Below are 23,752 nucleotides of genomic sequence, written 5' to 3'. Positions count from 1 at the left end.
AGGAAGAGAGATGAATGTCCTTTGTCTTGTAGAACATCATGTGAAACACTAGCACAGAGACAAGTAAGAAAATATTTTTGTAAAGTTGGACAAAATGCAAGAGCAGAGAACCCATTATCTTAACTGCATACTATTGACTAAGAAATACGTCTGTTCCAGAAAGAGAAACCTGGAAGGAGGATTAGAAAATCCCTGACTAGACAGAGCCCTGAGCAACCTGCTCAAGGTGACCCTACTTTGAGCAAGGATGTTAGACTAGATCATCTCCAGGCATCCTTCCAATCATTCTGTGATTCTGTGTGAAATAACGTGAACATATTTAATAAAGCCAAGGTGTATTAAACAAAGTTATGAAACAGATAATTAGGACTTACAAATGAAGGAGAAATGCTGTGTTTTAAGATTAGACTTAAAAAGAGAGAGAAAGCAGGAGTGAGATGAAAGTATTCCAGAAAACTCCCAAGCAGTAGGATTTTGTAGGGAAGGCTATGTGAAAAATAACAGTAATACAACTACTCACTTTCATAGTCTATCTTTGTTAAAGGCACAAAAACGGAGTTAGGCCATATTTATTACTGTGGTTAAGAATTTTCTCCATCTAAAGATAACAAACATCACAAATTCTATCAGGTTTAAAGCTCAGTCCCTGTCTCAGCCCTGCACTACAGGCTGTACTGCTTTTGCCTCTGGGCATATCCTGGTTAGAGCAGGGCAGATACACTGTGCACCGTGTGCTGGGGATTTTTCACCACGCTCTTGTAGTGTCCAAAAAATTGCCATGACTGAAACAATGAAATAAGTACCTGCAATATTGTTAGCTTTGCTGGTTGGCATCAAATTAGAAGAAGAGTGAGCCACACTCTTTGTCCTCTGCTTTTAAAAAATCAAAGGAAGAGTTATTATAAATAAACTCTTGCCTGCAGGCTTTCTTTTCCTATTTGTTTTTGCGTTGTCAGGGAAATCCTTCATTATAAAGATTATTTTGCTTTCAGGAACCTATAAAACATCATAGTTTGCCAAAAGTTTTGCTTTGTAGAAAACAACACATCAGGGCTTAGTAAATTTATTTCTTCTATAAGAGTTGTGCTGAGAGGAAAAAATAAAAACAAAAACAAAACCCACAGCAGTAAATAAATAAATAGAAAGTGAAGTGAAGTGATAAGGATGGAGGAAGATAGATCTGCAGGGATATATAGCTACTGGCTACTGAACCTGCAGTTGCATCCTGCCTGTGTGTTTCTGAAGACCTGGTTTATTCCACTGATAATTTTTTTCTCCTGTTCTTCCACACTGCCCAGGCCACCACAGCATAAGCTAATAGTTAGGCACATTTTGTGATCCTTCAGTGTTTCTAGGTGGAATTGATGGTGGTTTTGCTCTTCATGAGGATAGTTCAGAAGGAAAAATAGGCCTGGCTGAAATGTCTGGGGAAATGGCTTGTGATCAGTTTACATGCAGGAGGAAAGGCCTATTTTTGTGTGGCTGTATTCAATCACCTCACTCAAGACCTTCTCTCCTTTAGTAGATTTTTTAATTTTTATTTTTATTTATTTTATGATTTATCATAGAAAGCTCAGTTTGGGTCTCTAGTTAAGATTCACTTTAATATAACAGCTGTCTTCTCTGAGAGCATTTATAGAGATTATATTGTTCTGCTTGGAAAAAACAAAACAACAAAAACAGTACAATGTAACTTAAGCTGCAGCACTTTACCTGTCTGTGTCTCTCTCTCTAGCAATCAATATTTATAGTTACACTACGAAGGAGTAGTTTGTAAGTCATCTTGAAATATACTCACTCAGAACATTTGAACAATTTTGGATATAATAATAATAATAATAAATAATAATAATAAATTAACAAAAACTGCTTTCAAAATGGAAAATTGGGTTTCTTGCTCAAATGTGCATGTACAGGAGAGTTGGCCAAAAGCTTTTCCATTAGTCTCCTTAAGCTGTCATTCTGCCAGATTCAAATTCAGAGTTCAGTGTAAGAATTCAATATACCTGATTTCAGCAGGTATCCCAACTTGCAAATATATAAGAGGAAAAAAAAAATGCTACTTCTTCACAGATGCTTCAGTTTCTGTCTTGTGATCCAGGCTTATCATAAACTGACTATGTCAGGTGCTCTCTGGAAGTAGTGGTCATGGTACTGACAGGAGTGGGTCCCAAGTGGTGGTGTTATGCAAAAAGTAGCTTTTTGCAAAATGTCTGCCTCTAGGGAAACATGCAGGTTCACATCATTTAGACTAATTTCACTACTTTCTGTAGTGACTTTCAATGCCGTCAGAAGATTTGTACCACAAATATGTACTCTCTATCCAAAGAAGTCTAAGGTCTGAGTTTGAGATGACAATCCAGGCATGTCTGAGACAAAACTGACAAATTAACTCTCAGGGTTAGAAAAAATCCAATAAAAAAAGGATACTAAAGCAAACAAGACAAAGGAAGAAATCTCATCCCCTTCATACCTATTACTTTTCATTAATAAACTAGGGTACATATGTAGCAACAAACAACCCAGGAGTAACAATTCTTAAGGAGCTGAGGTTTTTCACTGTTACAGAAAATACTGTAGCGAACACTATTACAGTGTTTGCTACTTTTTGTCCTGCATTCATGATCTCGTGGTGAGATTTCCTAGAAACATAGGCTGTGTAGGAATTTTCTAGGTATTAAAAATATCTGCCTTATTTCATTGTGGTTATATCAACTTCAATATCTAAGTGAGTAAAGATTTTAATTCTACCTCCCGCAGCCTGATTAGGATGCTGTTCAGCGTCTGTACATGGAAGATTTTCTCTGTAAAATTTTTGCAATATTAAATGCAACATTTGCACTGAAAACATTTCACTTTGACTCTCCAGAGAATGTGCCACCTTTAAAACTGAAAACAAAAGTGACTGTGGTGTCACAGGCATAAACTGTATGTTCTTTGATCTCAAATTAGAGTTTAATTTTTGTTACTCTTGAAGTATTCACATTTTGTAGTAGATTTGCATGTATTGATATGTATCCCAAAGCATAGATCAAATAATACCTTACAAAGGGGCTGGAGGAAAGAGCATGAACTCCAAATATGCTGAGTTGGGGTGATAGCCTGCAAAGTGATCTTCCTGTGGATGCTTCCCTTCATTTTCCATGAATCTGTACACTTCATAGATTATCCTGATTTGGAAGATGATCCTTGAATCCAACTCCTGTATCCATAAAGAACGACTCAAAATTCAAACTCTATGTCTGAGTGTGTTGTCCAAATGCTTTTTGAACTCCAGCAGCTTGGTGCCGTGACCACTGCCCCAGGGAAGCCGTTCCATGCCCACTGGAGCAGAATCTTTTTCTAAAATCCAGTTTTCATGGGTCACCACTTGGGAAGAACAATTGAAAGGGCCTTTCTATATGTTTGTTTTCTGGTTTTTAATCATCACTACTAACAGCTCTGTAGGCTATTCAGGACAGCCAAAAAAATCAACAAGCCTTTGAATTGAACCAGGCTAGAAGTATAAGATATGAAATAATTGTTTCATTATTATGTTTTTGTTTTTTGTTCTATTTATTTTCATGTGGCATAATATTTCAACAGTATTTCAGTATGATTAGCATATTCTGCAGATTTGCTATCTTGAATAAAAATAGAATAATTGACATTTGGTTATTATGTATGAAGGGTGATTATTATTTTTAACTCTTATCAAGGTTAACATAAATTATATAAAAATGAGTCAGCAAAAGTTACTTTTTTTCTTTTTTTTTTTTTCTTTACAGTCCTTATATGGTACTGGAGTTTCTGTTACACCAGAACTACCACTGTTCTACACTCCCATAGATTTAGTAGACATCAGTGTTTTAGTGGCTGGACTGAAGTTTCCAAATCCTTTTGGCATTGCCAGTGCAACTCCTGCTACTAGTTCTTCAATGATTCGAAGAGCTTTTGAAGCTGGATGGGGCTTTGCTGTCACTAAAACATTCTCCCTGGACAAGGTAAGACAATAATTTAAATCATATTTAGCATGTAACTATTTGTTGTTGTTGTTTGGATATTTGAAAAAAATCAAAATCTCTTGGAAGCCTCACAATCTAGACTGTAAGTAAGGTTAAGCAGGGAAACAGTGGATCATATAAGTCACATTATCTTGAAGGTTCCACCAGTGCATTGTAAAGCTAAAACAGTTTCTGTTTGCTTTTATGGTGTTCTTTTGTTGTTGTTTTGTTCTGTTTTCCCAATTAAAATGTACATATTCTTCCCTTTTACTCATCAGTGTTTTTAATATTAATCAGCTAGTAACAGTAATGGTACTGTCATAAACATTGCAGAGAAATTGTTTTTTGTGAAGGGTCAGAATTCAGAGGGAGTGAATGACAGCTTTATCAAGCAACTCCTGAACATGGCTGCCTTGGTGAGGTCTGCCAGGATAAGCCATTGGAAGTGAGTTCCAATTGCAATGTAATCATGCAGGCATGAACTTGAGGCTGAGTGGGTAGTGGATGAAGAAGATGGAGGCAATGTAAAACAAGCCAAGGAGAGGCAATTAGTTATGCTGGTTTGTAGCACAGAGGCAAAGCTTCAGTAAAATGTAGTGGAAGAGGAAGGAGTTAGAACAAATTCTTGTAGACTGACTCAGTGTGGCACCTAAAACAAATTCTCAAAGTATATTGTGTTAATTTAAGTTGGATAAAGGATTGTTTGATCTATTATTTGCGTTTGAAGTGGGTTTTCTGTTACAACATTCAAAATAGCAAAGTGAAATTCTGAGCAAGAAGTTTAGACAGTGAAAGAAAAGGACAGTTTTGAGAAATATATTGCAGAAGAAAGAAATGAGATTTTGGCTTGGGCATAGATACAGTTTGGCTGGGGCTGGGAGGAAGAGTATCATAGATAACATCTGAGTATGGCGTGAATGGTTGTAATGCGTTGTTAATTTGTGACAAAGGGTGTCATGGAGTGAAGAGAGCTTTTGAGATGCATTTGGAAGCAAGAGACTTTTATTCTTTGTTCAGGGATGAGATGTAAAAGAGAACTAGTGTATGGAGACCTTAGCAAGAGAGAAAAGGTACATTTTTTGCTCTGTTACCTTACCAGGTAGCCTTCCAACATGAGAAAATTATAAGGACAAAGAACTGTCTTACGAGAGCATACTGCAAAAGATGTCAAAGTGGCTTCTTCTCACAATAGAGGTATTCCAAGGAAGTCAGTGCTCCTCTAGCTTAAAATGGAGATTCTAGTCTACTTCACAGGGTTTCTAATTAAAACACTTTTCAGGACATAAATGTAATTCAAGTATGTTTATAACTGACTTATGTGCACAACATACTGTCAGCTGTAATTATTCAGTGCCTAGACTGAAGGCAACTTATAGCAAGCCCTGAGATTTATTTATTTACCAGTGTTATTTCTGATACGCTTACAGCTCTCCCAGACTACACACTGATTGCTGGGCATTTCAAAAGCTGAACTGATACTGTCTGAGTTAGGGATTTGAGTTGTAATTCAGAAGGAAACAGACACACATCTTAGGAAGTGATGGTGGTAGTCCAGTAAACAGCAGATTGAACCCTTTCAAAATCAGTGATTGAAATATGTTCCCCTGGATGCCATGTTCTGAAGGTATTGTTCCAGTGGAGATCTTTCAAGTGAGATGATATCTTGAATTATATGTTGCAGTGTGCAGTAACACCATCCTGCACAAGTACTAACAAGTTTTTCTACCATTGTAGTCTTACCAATAGTCTTCCCACTGCAATAAAGCCTTAGTATTTGTAATGATTTGAGATGCTTGGCTGGAAGGTGCTGAAGGAATAAAACTGCTTAGTTTATAGTAGCATCATGAAAATTAATGTTACAAAAATAAATCTTTCAAATGAGAAGAGCACAATGAGATACAGCAGTTATTCTTTGAACAGTGAATACTACACAAAGACTGCTCTGTTGACTTAATGCTGAAACAAATAATTGGAATAGAGTTTTGATTAATGTAAGTAGGCATAATGTGCCTTTTTTAAAAACAAACAGAAACCACATAGCTTCTGCTTGCATAAACACAAATCCTATGCAGTGTTTATCAGGGAGCAGAAAGCTCTCATGGGCTGCAGTACCTGTGGGAAGCAGAAATTTCAGATTATCTGTCCTTCCAAGTCAGTTGCAGCTGACTGTGTAGAAGGGTCAGAAGCAAAGATTTGCTGATCTGTACCTCCATTGTCACTGAGTGAGCTGATGGACCTGCTCCCCAGAGGAGGTCCCAAGAGCAGAAGAGTTACTGGGAGAAAGGGAGCTTGCTAGCCACAGTCTTTGGCAGATGAAGCTTTTCTACTTCATCCATGGTTGTATGTGGTACAATCAGGATTCTATGTTTATCCCCGTTGTCTCCTTGTTTAATGTGGCCTGGCTAGATTTAACTGCCTGTGCAACTGTGAGAACTTAGCAGCAGTGGAGCTTAGCAGCCCTCTTCTAGGGCTGACTGCTGAATTCACCACCATGTTCAGTCAGACAGGGAAACCAATAACTTCCCTATTGAGTGCTAGTGTCCTTTGTCACTTTAGCATAAGTGGGTGATGTGATGTAAATTTGAATGACATTTAACTAATGAAAAACATATGCAGTCAAACCACTTGCATTAAGTACAGTGTGATGGAAAAAAATCAGTGAGAAAAGCAGGATGAAACACGGAAGAATATCCAAGGGAAGAGATAAAAGTTTTCATGTTGGAGAAGAGTGATTCTCATAAGGGTCATGTCAGATGAACTTCTTTTCCCTCATTTGTTTCCTAACACTGTAAAGTCTTGCAAAATACTAGACTAAGGTACTTGCAGCCCAAAACAGGCTACACATTCTTGTATTGGCCAACTGTTGGAAAGCAATTGAGCAATTGTAGCTGCTGGACTATAATTTCCTTTCCAAGTTTTCCCAACCATTATCTGTCTTGACCTTTCCTTGAAAGCATAGCATGTTGTCATAGAGGGAGTACAGCACTGTTTCATGCTGTGCTCACTCCCTTTTCAAAAACCCCCATACTTTACTGCATAATTGCCTTCATGACAACCTGTTTGTGTGGTAAGGAGTTCACCTCTGAGAGATTCAACAAATACTTGTTCCAGTGCACTGCTATATTAATGCTGAAATGTTTAAAAAGAAAATAAAAAAAAAATAAAGAAAAAGCTAACGAGAAACACAAAATTCCTTCAGTGTACATATATATGTATCTAAGTACATATCTTTGCTGTACATATATGTGTATATGTATATATGGAAGGTATATAGCACAGAGTGGTGGTGAAAGATTACAGAAGATAGTGGATTTTACAGTGTAATTTATATATTAGCTACATGGTACTGTACCTGTATCTGTCTATAGGTTTTAGTGCAGGAGGGTGTGATTCATGCTTGCAGAAATGTATTTATGAAAACAATCACATATGCATAGCTGCATTAACATTGAGTAGATTTGATTTCTTCCAGAAATAAAAATAACTGCTTTTAATATGGAATATCACTAGGCAAGAAAAATGGTAGCAGAATAAAAATGCCCCCTTACACCCACCTTCTTCTACACTCATGCCTTCACTCTCATTGTAGAATCAATAACTCATTGCTCTGTTGGTTCAAACAGAGCTTTTGTCTTATTCAGATAACTGAGCTGTCTTATTCAGATAACTCTGTGCTGCAAACTATTATTTGTAAATTCTGTTGGCAAGCTGCTGAAGAGAAATGAGGGAGCTGCATATTGTAGTGCCCACAAAGAAATGAGTATCAATCATTACCTCTTTTAGAACTTAGAAGAACAGAAAACTACTTGTAGAATGAGAAATATTGTGTTAATTAAACAAATAATGAGTGGGATTTTTTTTAGTAGGATTGTAGTACTGAGCTGGTTTATTTACTCAGAATTTATTATAGCACACCATTTAGTACATAAAATTTGCATTAAAACCTTTAATCAGAAAGTATGTACCAACACAGTATCAAAACAAGCCAGGAGTTATATGAACTGTGCATGTTTTTTCTCTAGACATTTCCAATACCACAGTGAATTTATGTTCAAATTTGGGCTTTTATCAACTCCAGCTTTGTTGTTCTCTCTGCATTGTATGGGCTGCTTAGGAAGAGTTAAAAAACAACGGGGATACAGTAATATTTGCTTTGATTTTTAGATGCTTCCTTCACTTGTAAAATTTAATTCTGATTAATCAGATACATCTGTCTTTCTTCTGCTGTGACATGCATTGATTTGCGATGCTGTCGCTTTCAATAATGTGGAAGCAGTTGCCTTTATTACGAGAAGAGTCAGAAATCACAATGCAGACTAACTTCATTTTTAATCTTCAATATATTTTCATTGTATATGAAGCAAATTGCATGGATGATCTTAAAAAAAAAAAAAACAAGCTACAATTAAAACTACATTATATTTGAATGAAACCATAGCAGAGAAAAAAATTTATTCATAATATATGTTTATACTGATCACTGAAGCAGAATTTGCAATACATTTTCAGAACCTTTCCTAAATGAAAACTATTTCTGGTAGAGAATTCATTAATTTACACAGGATATATAGCACATCCATATGCCATTATTTCAATATGTAGATTCTGCCATCAACCAGTTATCTCTGTGCATTTGCACTATGTGCACCTCACTTTATAATTGAAGGTAGTAAAAAGTCATAATACAATGGCATATTGTTTTCCATAACATTAGTAGTTCACAGAAGTGAATATGTATTTAAAAATGTATATTTTTGTATGATATTACGGCATAGTAATTTGGATCAAACTAGTTATAATTTATGTTGGCAAGCCTAAAAACTGTTTAAGATGCATTAAAATGCAGAACCATGACATTTGAAATTCTGATGTTCTTAATATGACAAAGGTTATTCTATGGAGTTTTTCTATAATATGAAATATTAATATTTCACAATACAGTTTTGATGAAGTACAATTTGCCTAGCTTGCATATGATAAAGAAATTAAATGCTTACCAAGGGAGTTCAGTGAGAATTAGAGCCTTGCCTGAACATCTGCTTGAAATGTTATTATCCTGTCCTACTGACAGCATCGCTCCCTCATTGTTTTTTGAGATTGACAGCTGAATATTGTACTGATTTCTGCAGCAAATATGTTTAGGTGAACTTTGTTTCATTTTTTAGGAATTTAGAACATGCTTTTGATTTCCATCCTATTTTTTTTTTAATACTCTTGACATTTGTATGTGCCAGATTGAGGTCTAGTATGCTGTAGCAAAGATAGACCATTTACTTGCTGCGAAATGCCAGTTGATATCTCAGTAAACAGAATTATTACTATTCTTTATTGTGTGGTCTGTATGAAAGCTGTATGGGCTTTCTTTGGGGAGACAAATGATCAGATTGTTAATGTCAAATATAAAGAAGACTGTTTGCCTTTCTACTAAATAACATCAGACAACTTTTATTAACTACATTATTTGAAGAGAAAAATAGGCATTTTACAGGATTCCTTTGCATACAAAGCTCAGGAGGTTGAATTACTTCTAGTTTTTACAAACGTTAAATGATTTTGAATGGTCTAAGAATTCTTATTTATTCTTTATATACATTACTTTGTTCTGTATTTCTGAAGGAATGTTTATAAGAAGTATCATCTTTATTGTTTCCCAGTTTATACATTTTTTAGATCACTTCATGATACCAGCAAAATTTAATGTAGGATGTAAAAGACAATACCAGTGAAATTGGTTGCATTTATTTCTTAGATGCTGTATCAACAACATTATATTTTATGTGAATATTTTAATACAGAAAATGTGTTACTTTGCTTCAAAAAGAAACAAACCATGCTATAAAACTGAGAGGGTGACAGGAATTTATAATATATTAGTTTATAAATTAAAGTGGTTTTGTTAATTCACAAAAAAAAAAAAAAAAACCCAAAAACAAAAACAAACCACCACCACAACAAAAAAAACCTTTGGGTAAATGTCTAGCCATACTCTTCCTGTAGCACTAAATATGGCTGAGATAGATTTATTTTGCAATGAGCATCACAGTCTGGTCTTCTGTAAAGAACTCTATTATCCCAGGGTGTGGAGCACAATGTGACAACTCATCGGTGAATTTCAGGGAGGATTCTATCACACGGGTGTGAGCAGTGTGTTAGTAAATTGACATTCATGCTAAAGGAGAGATTTGTACAGACAGTGAATCAAGAAGTTGCTTTCCATGTTTCCCTTCTCCTTCCATTCATGTTCAAGGAGCAGAGTGAGCTTGGCTGTAACATTTGTCTTCTGCATCTTGAGTTCACTTCATAAGTTCTGTAGAGCCTTTGACCAGCAGTGACATACCTTCCTGAAAGCAGTACACGAAATTGGCCATCAAAGGAGCAATAAGTTATATATCTTAAAACTGGTCCATGATAGTCTACAGATTCCTCACTATAATTGTATAAGGATGTGTTTTCCATTAATCTATTTGGCTTTTTTTTTTACACAGTATTTTGAGATGTTGGTGTTTTATTTCCTTTTCCTTTTTGGGCCAATAGATTAAAACAGTAAAGCAATAATGGATCAGCATAAAAAAAGTTTGAATTTGGCAATTGATATTGAGATGTGGACAGCTTATACATAAAACTCTTGTGGTAAACCACTATTTTAATGAAATATTTTGCACTTAAAGCAGCACAACTGAGAAGCAGTTTTAGCAAAATTTGGAAAAGAGGTAGAGACTGTAATACTGAGTATTTTGCTATGTAAGCTTTTCTATTAAAAGTACTTACCAAACTAAGTTCGGAGGGAATACTTCTGCTCTGCATAAACAGCATGACTACTAGCCAATAAAACAGAATGAATGTATGACAGGTAGCTATGAGTCTAACCAGTATTAATTTTTATGGTGAAGAAGATGCTTTGCTCTTTGTTACCCTTACTTTATTTATTTCCTTCTTAAAGTGAATTCAGATATTGACCAAGAGAAAGAAGGCAGACACACATGTTTTTTCAAAACTGCTAAGAATGTCCAGCTCCTGATATCTGTATCTGAAGTACTCAATATTTTTTTTTAATATCACTTCTTGAATAAACAAGGTTCTCAAAAGCACAAACATAACATACTTATGTCAAATATCATCCAGACCAAGTATTCTTTAGTTATTTCTTATGTCCTTGTAAGATTGTTGGTAATCTTGGCAGTACTTCATGTAATTCTGTGCCAGAAAATCAGTTTCAGTGTAAAGCAGAAATTGCCAAATGTGATTCTGAAATTCAAATTTTTTACATTTAAATTTTCAATCTCAATTAAGATTTATAGCAGATTAATTATAGTATTTTGTTTTACTGAATACAACAGAAAATAAATTTTGGGGCTCCAGCTATACTCACCAATATGACCGGCTGCAGATATGTTGAGGAAGGCATTTTTCTGGCACCACGCCTTCAGCACCAGCTAGAATTGTTTCTTGGTCTGCTGTCACAGGATAAATGGCAGCCTGACTGTTGAATGAACACTTTTCCTTATCTTCACCAGGAAAAAGAGGGTTGAACCATCCCATTCAGACTTTGAACAGCTGCAGAAGTTCCAAAACTGACTGTCTGTGGACAATCTTAAATCAACATCAAACTGATTTAATAACATACACATCAAACTGTGTATGTTTAGGTACATAGCTTTTGTTAACAAGTTTGCAGACATAAGCTGAAATGATGGAACTGTCTGTAAGATACCATGTATTTCCACAAGGTGTTAGCTTTATAATTTTTCAAGTGATTTTTGTTTATACCAGAGTGCCTCTTAGGTGAGAGCAACATGCATCATCTAAAATTTTGGATTAGCTCAGATCATGATTTCCCAATTGGTAAATGAAACTGATAGGACTGTGTTTAGTTCTTGAGTTGTCCACACAAGTAGGTAAGAAAGGAAAGAGCAGATTTTTGAATCTCATGGTGATACAATTGCATTTACTCCTGATGGATATTTTTTAAAGGACAGGATTTTCTTTTGTTTAAGAAACCTGAGGAGTTCTTGTATTAAAATGCATTATCAGTGAAAATCTATGTCAGTATAATAATGTCAGTGTGTACTAAATAATGCTTCTTATCATTAGTTGAGATGTTTTAATTTCCAAAATATTGAATACTGCCATCTGTAGTTTTACTGGACTCCACCCTTCAGTCAGAAAGTGTAGGATATTCATGCATGTCTATAGCAGAGTTAATTCCAGCAGGAGACAGATGTCTCCATTCCATGAACTCTGGAATGAACTCTAAGAATTGTCACAGATAATTGCAAAATCCAATCTTTGGCCTGTGGAAATAGGAACACACATCTTTAATACTCTCTTAATGTGTGTGTTGTAGCATTTAATTCTACATTTTCACATCATGTAATATAAAAGCATACAATATTTGTGTGAAGGATTTCTTGCTACTTAAAAATATATTTTTACTGAATTACACTAATGTGATAATTATTTTTTAATCTTGACATTTTATATTTTAAAGCTAATTTCCTTTTATCTGACTTTGCTGGCACAGCTTTGCTTATGAGACAGTGAATGTTAGCTATCGCTTTCAAAATCAGTTCTGGATACATTTTCATTGTTCTCTACCATGTGCATAAACCCATAGTGAGTTTCTTCTTCCCTGACTTCTTTGACAATTCAATGGAATATGAGAGTTTTTAAACAATCACTAAGACACATTATAAATGAAAATGACATAATGTTGTAGCCAAGTGTTTTTTTCATTAGCAGCTGACCTGCTATTGGTATAAAAAAAAAAAAAGTCTTGGCTAGAAGTCAACTCGATAAATGAACAGGCTATATATTGATTTTTCTCCCATTTTCCTTGTTATGTAATATGATTTCCCTTCTTTTGCAAAGGTTGCTGTTGTACAGAATGGTGCTGGGATCGTGGTCATGGGAGCGTATTGGAATGTGTGGAGTAAGGAAGGCTGTCACAGCAGTCAATAAGATCTGAGAGGTGTTGACTAATTGCCTGCTAATTACACAGTAAATTGTCTAATTAAGCTGATGGTTAATTAGGGTACACTCGCACAGCAGTCTTGTGGAATTTTTGTCTGATGTCTGGGAAGCAGCTTGTGTAATTGGCAAACTGGTAAGGACTGGCAGGGAACAGGACTGGGAAGCACGCTGCCAGCAGATGACAGAATAAGGATGCGTTTGCACAAAGGTTGTCATGTGAGCACCAAGGGGTTTGTTAGCCTTCTCCAGCTACATGGAAGCAGGCTTGATGAGAAATTTATCTGAAAGCAACTGGAAGCTGTAAATAAAATACAATTAAAGCGTGTAATAATCTAAAAGAAGTAGCACGCATTTATCTGATGTATTAGTCTGAATTTGGATGTTAAATGGTTTCCTTTAAGATTTTGGCTAATAAGCAGAGAATGCCACAATGGTTGTGTAAAGAGCATCACCAAGCAGTACAGTTTGACCAGGACAATAATTGCTATATTGTGGTTTGTTTGGTGGAGTCGCCAGGATACTCTATTTCTATGCTACTGATGAAAAAGGTTGACTGTTAATAAGGATACTCGCCAACCACCATAACCATCATCTATGATATTCTGAATTGTCACTAGTCGTTGTATCCATCCCTAGATATGACAGAGTATGAACACGTCATAATGACGCTCTGAATTAAGTATGTGTGAGCTATGCTTAACTGTAATACTCTTATTGAAACTATCTCAATTCCAGGCTCTGACCCAAAGACCATGGAAACAGATGAGCATATTAAACAGAGAGAGTCTGGATAGTAAAGGAGTGTAGACACAAATTCAGCAAAAGTGTCAATTCACTGTGATTTAAATTTAATTCAGTAAAGTACCTTCTATATGCGCTTCTCTAAAGTTAATTATCAGAATCAGAAGCATAATGCAGCATAGGATTGAGTCTTTACATAATGCAGATACTTAATTTGAGCTACATGTCAGCAAATCTAAGGAAAATATTTTTTTTTCTGTATCATAAACAATCTCAGGAAGTATGTATACATATATATATTAACAATACTTTGATGTCACTTGAGCAAAGGAAAGCACGATATCCACTTATAGTTTTGGAAATTATGTATAGTTTCATCAGTGCCCATCTTTTTACATTTTAGCAAGTACAGTATTTAGTTTAGACTTCTTTTGTCTTCTTCCTGAAATTGATAAAACAAACAAACTAAAAAGTAAATTTGAGATCTGAATTGTTGGATAAACATATTTCTTTTTCCACACAAATATTTTTAAGAAATAAAATAGTGAGAATTCAAATTACACTTTCTTTGAATTAACAAAGCCGTTTTTATGCCATTATCTTCCTTCTTCACCTGCAGAGTTAATAGTGCCTTTGTGTAGCTTCCTCTATGTTGTGAGGCTTTCCTTATGATTCTTCCTTGAAAAATAATGAAGCAAAATCATGACCAATTGAGAGGATTCTCACTATGCCTGTCCTAAGACATGAGACTCCAAGCACTGAGGCCAACCTAAGGGGCCTTGACCCTCATCTGAGGGAGGTTATAATTATACTTGCTATGCTGCTTCTCTGTGTTTGTTTGTAGACCAGAACACGGTGACTCCTCTGTGTGAGGTTCCGTGAGTCTTTTCACAAAATAAAACCAATGTAATTCATGGATTCAAGTCAAACTATCCAAGGAAGCTACAAGCACCTAATTTTCTTTCAGATAAATCATTTTTTGTATTTGATGTTTACCTGCGTGCATTTCCGTATCCATCTGCACATGTGCAAAAGCAGACCTCCTCAATTCATTTTTCCATACTATTTCTTAAGAATTGTTCCGTAGAAGTATTCGGGAAACTATTCTTTTTGACTCTGACAGCACATCCAGCACAAACCTTGCTTTACCAGCCAGCTGCAGGAGTTGAAAGCACACAGTGCAACCGTCATACTTGCTTTCATTGTCTGTCATGGGACAGAAAACTGATATGTTGCTAATGCATTTTATTCTCTGAAGACAGAGTAAGGAGTTCAGAGGATAATTGTTATCTTTTTGCATCCTTTCAAAGGAATTTCTGGCACTGTGATCTCTGATGTAGTAAATTGCACAAACACAGAGAAGGATACATCAGTTAATTCATATTGTACAGTAAATGTGTATATTTAGAGCTACACTGCAACACTAAAATCTAAAAAAAAGAAAAAAAAAGGCAGTAATGCTATTCTTAAACTGCAGTTAGCAACTTCCTGATAAGCCATGTTTTAAAAATTATTAATATTTCCATATACAGTTGTAGCTGCATCTTATTATATGTGTATTACTACGTGGAAATGTTTCCCAAGTACCTCAAGCAGTACTTCCACAACCATATTCTTTACTGAACATCCTTGTTGTCCATCAGTCAGAGGAGCCCATAGCAAGTGCATAGTTGGTGTTGCATGCTGGTGCATTCCTCATTGGGTTCTCTCCACATGTGGCTCAAGGGGTTCCTGATCCATTACCCTTTTATTTAATGAATGTATCAAGCCATAGAGAAGGTTTAGCAAAGTGTCATTGATTGAAGTGTTTTCAATATGTCAAAGCTCAGCTTTATAGTTCTCAGCTGATTTAGCTGGAGCAGTTGATTGCATTATTCAGTGTTTGTGTGAGACTGGGGCATGGCTGAGAGCATGCTGAGCAAAAGTCAGTCCCACCAAGATAGGAGTAATGCTAGGTTTGTTAGAAGAAATATCCAGAGGCTACAGCAAAAGAATTATCAGTCCTTCTGGCTGAGCATTGTAGTCCTGTTGCAGGCCATTGCTGTAGCAGTAGATAAGAACCAGAAGAGTAAACCCCTTTTATTTTCTGAATGCAGGCCTAGCTAAAAGTATCCATGCTTTGCATTTCAAGATTAAACTACTGCCAGTGCTTGCTATATGAGGCTACACTTTACATCTATCTAAATATTGGGGGTGGTAACAAACTTTATGCTTTGATGTTATAAGGTACCTCACTGGGGAACTGAGAATGTTCCCTGCCCATATTGGTGTTCCATTTATGCTGGGCCAGAAGGGGAAGAGATGCTGGCAGTTCTTCTGAGCACTGTTGGTACATATGCTTAGAGCTCTTGCACCATGGTGAGCTGTAGCAGCCAGGCTGTTGACTCCAGCACAGACTCGAGAGACTTTTTCCTCCTTATTTTTGCCAAAACTAAGAAAAGGATGAATGTTAAGTTTCCAGGTGCTCTGTTCATGTTACAACGCCAGGAGCATTGTTCTCAGGTCAGTTGCTTGCTGCTGTTGTGTAAGTGCTAACTTTTAAAGCCTGCCAGGGGTACCTGGAATGGGTGGTTGCATATGAAGGTAATGCAGATCTCAAGCACATAAATAAACAAAATCTTATCTTCCCATAGCCTGTTGTATTTAAACTCAGATGAATTTCTCTGCTTACGTTTATGGATTTCTTTCCTTGACACCCGGAGAAATTTTGTGCCTTCAGGGACAGCGGAATAATGGAGTCCATCTCTGAAGTTTTGCAGTACAAATTTTTAAGTGTCACATTTTTGTAATAGTTATACTGTTGTCATTTCTTATTCCTGGCAAAAATCTGCATTTATCTTGGACTAAAATTAAATGAATTTATCAGCCAGAAAATTCATAAGTGAGTATTATCTTGTTGGATTTTTACTTTCTCCTAGGAACAGATATTTTAACCTGGAAATGCCAACATAGTCTTTACAATAAAACCATAGGTATGCAAACACAGTTTTCTTTACTTGAGCACCTTTACCCTCGTAATGTCATTTATATTTTCTTTTTCATTCTAGCCATTTGATTAGAAAATGTTGTAAATGTACTGAAGGGGAGAATAAGAATGTATATGAGGATAAAGTACTAAAACTATAAACCAAAGACCATCTTGCAACTTCTCGTGTACATCTTAACCAGAAAAAGTAATGCTTTACTACTGTAACAAAAATTGTTCCTATTATATTTTTGGAGCTGCCTACACAGAGATACATAAGTATTTTCTTGTGTAAATTTCATTGGGTTTTTTTGATTGTTTGTTTGTTTGTTTTCATTCTCTTACATTCTTCCTTTAACAAAACTTAAGAAAAATAATAGTGCCAGACACTAACTGAGCTTTTATCAAAGGCAAGGGACCATCCATACTTGATTTCTTGTAGGATGCATTGGACATGCTTTATGATGTAGGTGTTGTAATACAGCATCGCCCACATTGTGCTTTGCACAAGAACTCACAATTCTGGTATTGAAGATCATGACACTAGTGACAGTTCAGAAAAAAAAAAGCGACTTAATAGCAAGATTGAGGCTGTAGCATTTGAATTCAGCATGTATGTTTACCATGGGGCATCTTGATATAGCTCAGCTCTCATGGACAGAAGAATTAAATGAAAGGAAGTAAAACATTTTTTTTAAATGATGGAAATGAGAGTTGATGAGATCTTATGTAAACATAACAGAGAAGAGGGAGGGCAAACCAGCATTCCTAGCCAATCCATGCCTGCACACATGTATCTCTTCTGGCTGGAGCTTTCCCCTTTGGTACCATTAGCATCTTCATTTCAAGAAAAAAAAAAGAAACCAGTAGTCTGCAGTGAAGGCAGTAAAAATGTTCAACCTGTGGTTTAAATTATTGATTTTTTTGAATATTGAAGCTGTATTTCAAATGGGTTTTGTTAGTTACTTCTGGGTAGGGGGTTCCAGAGGTAATTTGATATCTAAAAGCCTGTATATTTCTAAGCCATTTCAGTCTTTTGAGTTCCTTCAGCTGATCAGCTGATTGGGTAAAACATCTTATTGTCTTCTGAATTGCAGGCAGTAGAAAAATTTCAACTCAAGGTTAGCACGCAGACTAGCATGCAATTCTCTTGGTGATTTATTATGTGTACTCAGTGTCCAACCAACTGACAAAAATAGCTCATTTATTTTTAATGCAGTAACTTATCTTCACTTAAAAAAGAAAACATCTTTTGAAATGCTAGTATTCACAATTTAGATGGGGGGAAAACTCTTGTCTGTATAGTTAGGTAATGATGCATAATTAAAATTTGGTGAGTTCACAGAACAGAATACAGTACCTGTAAATAAAAAGTATATGCGGATATTTTCACAAACAAAATGCATTGCATTATTGCAGAACAAAATGGATTTGGTGTGAGAGAAGCCTGTTTTAAAGAACAGCAATTCAAGCAGCACTCAGATTTATATATGAATGCTTTGATGATGGAGTAGCAAAGGAATGTTTCATTGGAGTACAAATCATGCGAACTGAAAATTATGAAAATTATTTTTCAAATATGTATATAAAATACATATATGTTCAAATAAAATTCAAATATATGAAGACACATCATGAAAAGATGTGTGTCATTAAGAGTGTATATAATGCCCATGTGGCTTACCACCCACAGTAAATCTAGAATTTTCCAAAACATTTGTTGACATCCTTGTGATAGTACACTTAAATATTTTGCATTGCAGTTTACAAAATACTGTTTAAATACCACAACGAATAAAGCTTCTGCTGCATCTCTGCGTGCAAAAAATTCTTGGCCCTGCAGCTCTTAGATGTCCAGCAAAGAAGCACTGGCCCATTCTGTACTAGCTTCACAAGCCAATATGTCACCTAAGGGAAGGTTGTCTAAGATAAGTGAAGATGTAAAAACAAATTTTCTACTACCTTCAAAAGCAGAAGCATGCAGTCCATGCCTGCCTGTATACCTTGTAGTTTTGCTTCTTAAGATAAGTAACCACTGGCTGTACTGTGTAATTTAATCTATGTACATGGGAATACAAATGTAAATTTTGTCCAAGAAGCAAATATCAATGTTGTTGGTTTTTTTTATATATAGGGAGGAATTATGAATCTCTGTAATACGGAGTTCTTGTTGGTCCTTATGCAAACTTTGTTTCATTGATAAGGAGGGATGAGAATTCTTGTCTGATCTGGTATGTGTCAGTAGCAAATATATCCTATTCCTCAGTGAGGTTTTGTAGTGAGCTGTGCTTTGAACCCTATAGTTCTGTGATTGGAAAATAAAAGGAATGGGAAGATATTCTATATGTTGTTTATCTGTTACTAATGGAATTATGTATAATCAAGATAAGGAAGAAGCATGTTTCTCCTCATACAACTGTGATTTTTTTTTTTAATTTAGAATCAGCAGGTTTTTAGATCAACGTCCCAGTTTTGAATGAAGATTCTAATGGAATAAATGGAGAGCCTGGAGGTCAGTCCATCCCTTGTAACCCTTGTAACTCAGGGCAGATTCACTCCCTGTATTTCAGATTGGAGCATGCACAAGCCTCTTGCAGCCTGTCTCAGCAGCAATATCACTGGTGTCGAAGGTGGGGATATTACCATTGTACACCTTCTGACATCTCTGTGGCTGTACTAATGTGAACATTTACCACAGATTTCCCATATGAAACCCAACCGCAGTTAGGTTTCTAACAAACACCTTCCAATTGATTCCACAGGGAATGGACTTTCATCTAGCCTATCTATTTATGCCTGCTGGTTCCTCAGATGATCATATTTACTTAACTGACAGACCAGAGGAATGACTCTTAAAAGTGCTGATATTTTAGGCCTAATAATAGGCATTTAATGAGAAATAAGATGGCCAGCTCAGAATATTATTTTAAGTGGTCAAGTAGAGAGCCCTCTTGCTAGGAATTGCCATACAGCATGGCTAATTTCAGATCTTACAATGACTGCTGCTTTGAATTCTGAAATTTCTGCCTTCTTCTCAGGGGCTGAGTTTTCAAAGGAAATATGTTATTAACTTATTGCCATGAAACTTCAGGTTGAAGTGGAAGAAAAAACGGAGACTGGAACCTGTGTGTCCTGCATAAGCAGAGAGAAATCAGGGCTTGTTCTTTGGCACAGGAATTCTATGTGCATTTCAGTACTTGTCTGCATGGGTTCCTCTCTGTCAGAGAAGTTAAAACCTGTGTAAGTACCGTTTGTTTATTAAGAGCTCAGTCTGGTAACCTAGACTCAGCCCATCAGACTGGAATTCCTTGTTTTGAGGCCCTTGAGAGGAAAACCTCATAACTCTAGATTATGGAGCCTGTGTGTGGTGCCTCTTATGAGGACTGCTGGATGGATACACAGTGCTCTCAGCTATTGCTGTGCTGGCTCTGCCCTTTGGAATATAGCCCACTTGGACCCTGCATTCCCAAATCTCTTTCAGGGCTGTACACATCATGCCACGAGTTCACTTTCAGCTTTCTGACTGGAGTTGTACTGCATATTCACAAATTATAACACCCTAGCAGGGTTTGTTCCATCATTCAGGGAGCCAGGAAAAGACTGTTGTCATTCCAAAAAATGTAACTAAGTCAGAGTGATAGTTCAATTTAGAGAAAAGGAGTTGAGAGTCCTTGCAAGTTGATCTGTAATGGACTTCCAAGAATATTTTTTGTCAGTTTATCTAGTTTAAAACTATTCTGATAGTATTTCAACTGCATTTATGTTTATGAAAACAAATTCTAACAGTTTACATAGTCTTATGTATTCCCTCCATTTTCATAGTAAACACGAAGAGGACAATACTAGTTTTATTTCATGAATTTCAAAGTAGCAAAAATCAAAACCTGTTTTAAAGATCCCATATAAAATCTAGTTCTGAATTAATTTTTCTTTTAATCTCAAACTAGATGTTAAAGTGCTGGTTATTACTATCACAATTTATTTTTTCCCACAATTATGTTAAGTGTCCAAATCCACAGCTAATCAGGCTATGAGAGCAGTAAATGGATCAGTTTTGCAGTTTCTCAGGCAAAAGATATATTAGCTTCAACTGAAGTCATGCGCAGGAAAAGATGAAAGGGCTGCGTTATTAAAAAAAAAAAAAAAAGTTTACATTTAGGGGACTTATGTCACCCAGGTGGAATCACTATGGATAGATTTTTCTTTGGAATGTAAAATATATGATTCCCCTAGATGCAGTAAGGCTTCTACCACCTCTGTGCACTTTATACATAACTTGAAATTTTTTAATGACACTTGAGAGCAGAAACTTTGGAAATTTTAATAATGTTCCAAATAGAATTGATATAATTTCCTTGAATTTCTAACCCCTAAGTACAGCCAGATACTAGTCAATGTTTAAAGTATTTAAGCATTCTTAGTCCTAATGGAAAAAGAAAATGCTGCAGGTATGTTCTAGACATACCTTGGTATTTGCAATTCATCCTCAGAAGATAATTTAAATACATGCTTCAAGGGAATAATGTGATTCTTCTCTTAATTACTTAATCCAGGAATAAAAATATTTTGTTTTATACATAAATTTTAATCTAACTTTAATGTTTTATAACTCTCCAATGTTGATTCTTTGTGCAAGAATTTTAACTCTTCTTTAAAAAGGATTGTATGTAAAACGTTTTTCTTCTTGTTTAGTGAAGAAATCATAATTTTCTACCCTGAAAGGGAGTCATTTTTTCTCCCCTCTTCCTAGGAGAATATAATAGTCTTGATTTACTTAAAGCAATCTGGAGGAAAATATTTTAGTGCTGGTTTACAATTTACTAATGGAGCTTCACAAAACAGCCTCTAGGAATAGCTATGAATACATTGATTATATGGTTTCCCTATGAGAAAACAGTAATTAAAATTGTACCATAGATTGGATCAAGACATGTTAATATTTTATTAGGTAATAAGTGAGCTTGATACAGGTGTCCGGAGTTGCTGACAGGAGCTTTGTTAAACCCTGTGGTACATTCTGTTATACAGATAGTCACCTCCATTTTCTCAGTTTGCTATTTCCTTCAACAATTTTAAATTGAATAGACCTCATTATCTAATTAGTGTAGCATTAAATTGCTTGTTTCTTAGATTTTTTGGACTGCCTTTTCCTTCCCATTTCATGGGCAGATTCAACAATATTTGTCTGAAATTCCTGAAGTTTAGCATCATCAACTGAACTAGGATATTTTAATTAATATGCATTAAATTTCAAAATTTGCACACAGGTCTTTGGAATCTTTATAGATTTCTCTGAAGGAAAGCAGATCAAAAGCTGAAGTCTATGCAGATATTTGTGTTCCTATTTTACTCCATTCATTTTCCCTCAAATGATTAGTATTGCAATGCTTGCTTGCAGATGAATGATAGAATCCAGTAGATCACTTTCAAGCATTTTCTCTGGGTTATTTCCAGAAATACCTCACAAATATTTTTAAGAACAAAAGTGAGTTACAGATACAGAGTTTAAGATTTTCAATAAAACTTGCCAGATACTTCATCCAAGCTGTACAAATAATAATCTGTTGGCAGCAAAGATATAACTTCCAGGAGAGTAAACAGAGTTTTGATATCATTTCAAGTTGTGCTAGCCTAATATTTCAGGGATTATCTGTGCTACTATCATATAGCATTTTGTTTTATTGTAGTTAGTCTCTGTGTTGGAAATAGATTTGCAAAGGCTTATACTTTCTACCACTTTTGTCACCTGGATTACACTGATATTAATTAGAATAGTTAGCAAACAATTGTGTTAGATAAAATATTATCATTGGTTATCTGTCAGCAACAGTAACAGAAGGCATTTCCTGGATTTTTTTAAAGCTATGGGGGCATTATTAAATAATGATTATGGTAATGTATGAATGTCGTATTGCAAGTCTAAAAGAATCAGAGGTTTCTGTGGAAAGGTAATTGAATGCTAATAGTAACCTCTAGTTAAATGATGAGCAGTAGAGACTATGGTCACCAGAAGAGACCTGGTGTAGACAGCAAGTGATGATAACACTTTACATCAGTAAAACTCAACCTTTGTGTTCATATGTCTCTGATCTGTTGGGACAAAGTGAGCAGACGGGAACAGTTGTAGCTGTGTGGCCACCTCACATCAACATTTTAGCATGTGCCTAATCAGCAAATGCCAGCTTGGGTGCTAAAATAATAACTGCCTTAAGCTAACTTTGCCTGCTCTCCTTAGCTCCACTCATTTGACTTGGTTACTCAGCTATGAAGGCAGTTAACAATTGCTTCAATAGCACTTGAGCTCTTTTCTCACTAATTCTAAATGAGATCTATGCTGAAAAACAGGGCTGGCTGTACAACTTTGATTAGGTGTAGTAAATTTTCTAATTCAGAAATATTTTGTGATCCAACCTCCAGATTTCCCAGGCTGATTTTGAATGGGATTTGTGAGTTGCTTATGAGTAGTGTCTATTCATAGAGTCTGAAACAATGATTTCTCAAAGATGTTGTTTCTTAGTAGATCCCAGCACCATTCTTAAAGTGCAAAAACTAATTTCAGGAATATACCTGAAGCTGTAGTTACTTCAAAAGATTCCAAAGGTGCTTTCTTGAGTTTTGTTCTTCAATTACAAAAGCAGCAGTGACCATCTGCTGCTGACTTCTTTGTCAGTGACTGCATTTCATGGAGTTGCAGAGCGCAGCCCAGAATAAAATGCTTCACTGTGATACCTCTAAGTTTTTAACTAAAATAAAACTAAAAACCTTAAATACAAACAAACAAGCAAACAAATATATAAATAAATAAAAGAAAAACCCAAACCCGACACATGAACCGAGGAATTATTTGGGTTTTGGGGATCTTTTTATTACTAGTCATAAAAGATATAGACTGATATGGACACTGAAAAGAAACATTCAAATGTGAGTGAATATAGATAGAACTCTCACTTATGAACTACAGATCTTCTTTTCCACAGTTATAGTTTTGACCACAGTGCAGAAATTTAATCATGTCCTACTGCTTATACCTTTATCAGAAAACTGATAAAATGTATGCACACATTAGCAAGAAATTTTTCAAATGTCCTTCAGG

At 35.6% G+C, this 23,752-nt stretch overlaps 1 protein-coding gene across 1 annotated transcript in view; it reads left to right on the top strand.

The window, feature by feature from the left end:
• Nucleotides 1-23,752, top strand: part of DPYD (dihydropyrimidine dehydrogenase) — a 318,162-nt gene that overhangs the window by 158,763 nt on the left and 135,647 nt on the right. The window contains exon 13 of the mRNA XM_065742081.1: nucleotides 3,768-3,983. Within this exon, the coding sequence (XP_065598153.1) occupies nucleotides 3,768-3,983 (216 nt within the window). The remainder of the gene's footprint in view (nucleotides 1-3,767; nucleotides 3,984-23,752) is intronic.

This window comes from Cyrtonyx montezumae, unplaced genomic scaffold (assembly GCF_038088225.1).
Source record: "Cyrtonyx montezumae isolate F1298 unplaced genomic scaffold, pur_monq_1.0 scaffold_1, whole genome shotgun sequence".
NCBI classification, from domain to species: domain Eukaryota; kingdom Metazoa; phylum Chordata; class Aves; order Galliformes; family Odontophoridae; genus Cyrtonyx; species Cyrtonyx montezumae.
The sequence above is the reverse complement of the archived record's forward strand: the minus strand, read 5'-3'. Positions and strand labels throughout refer to the sequence as shown.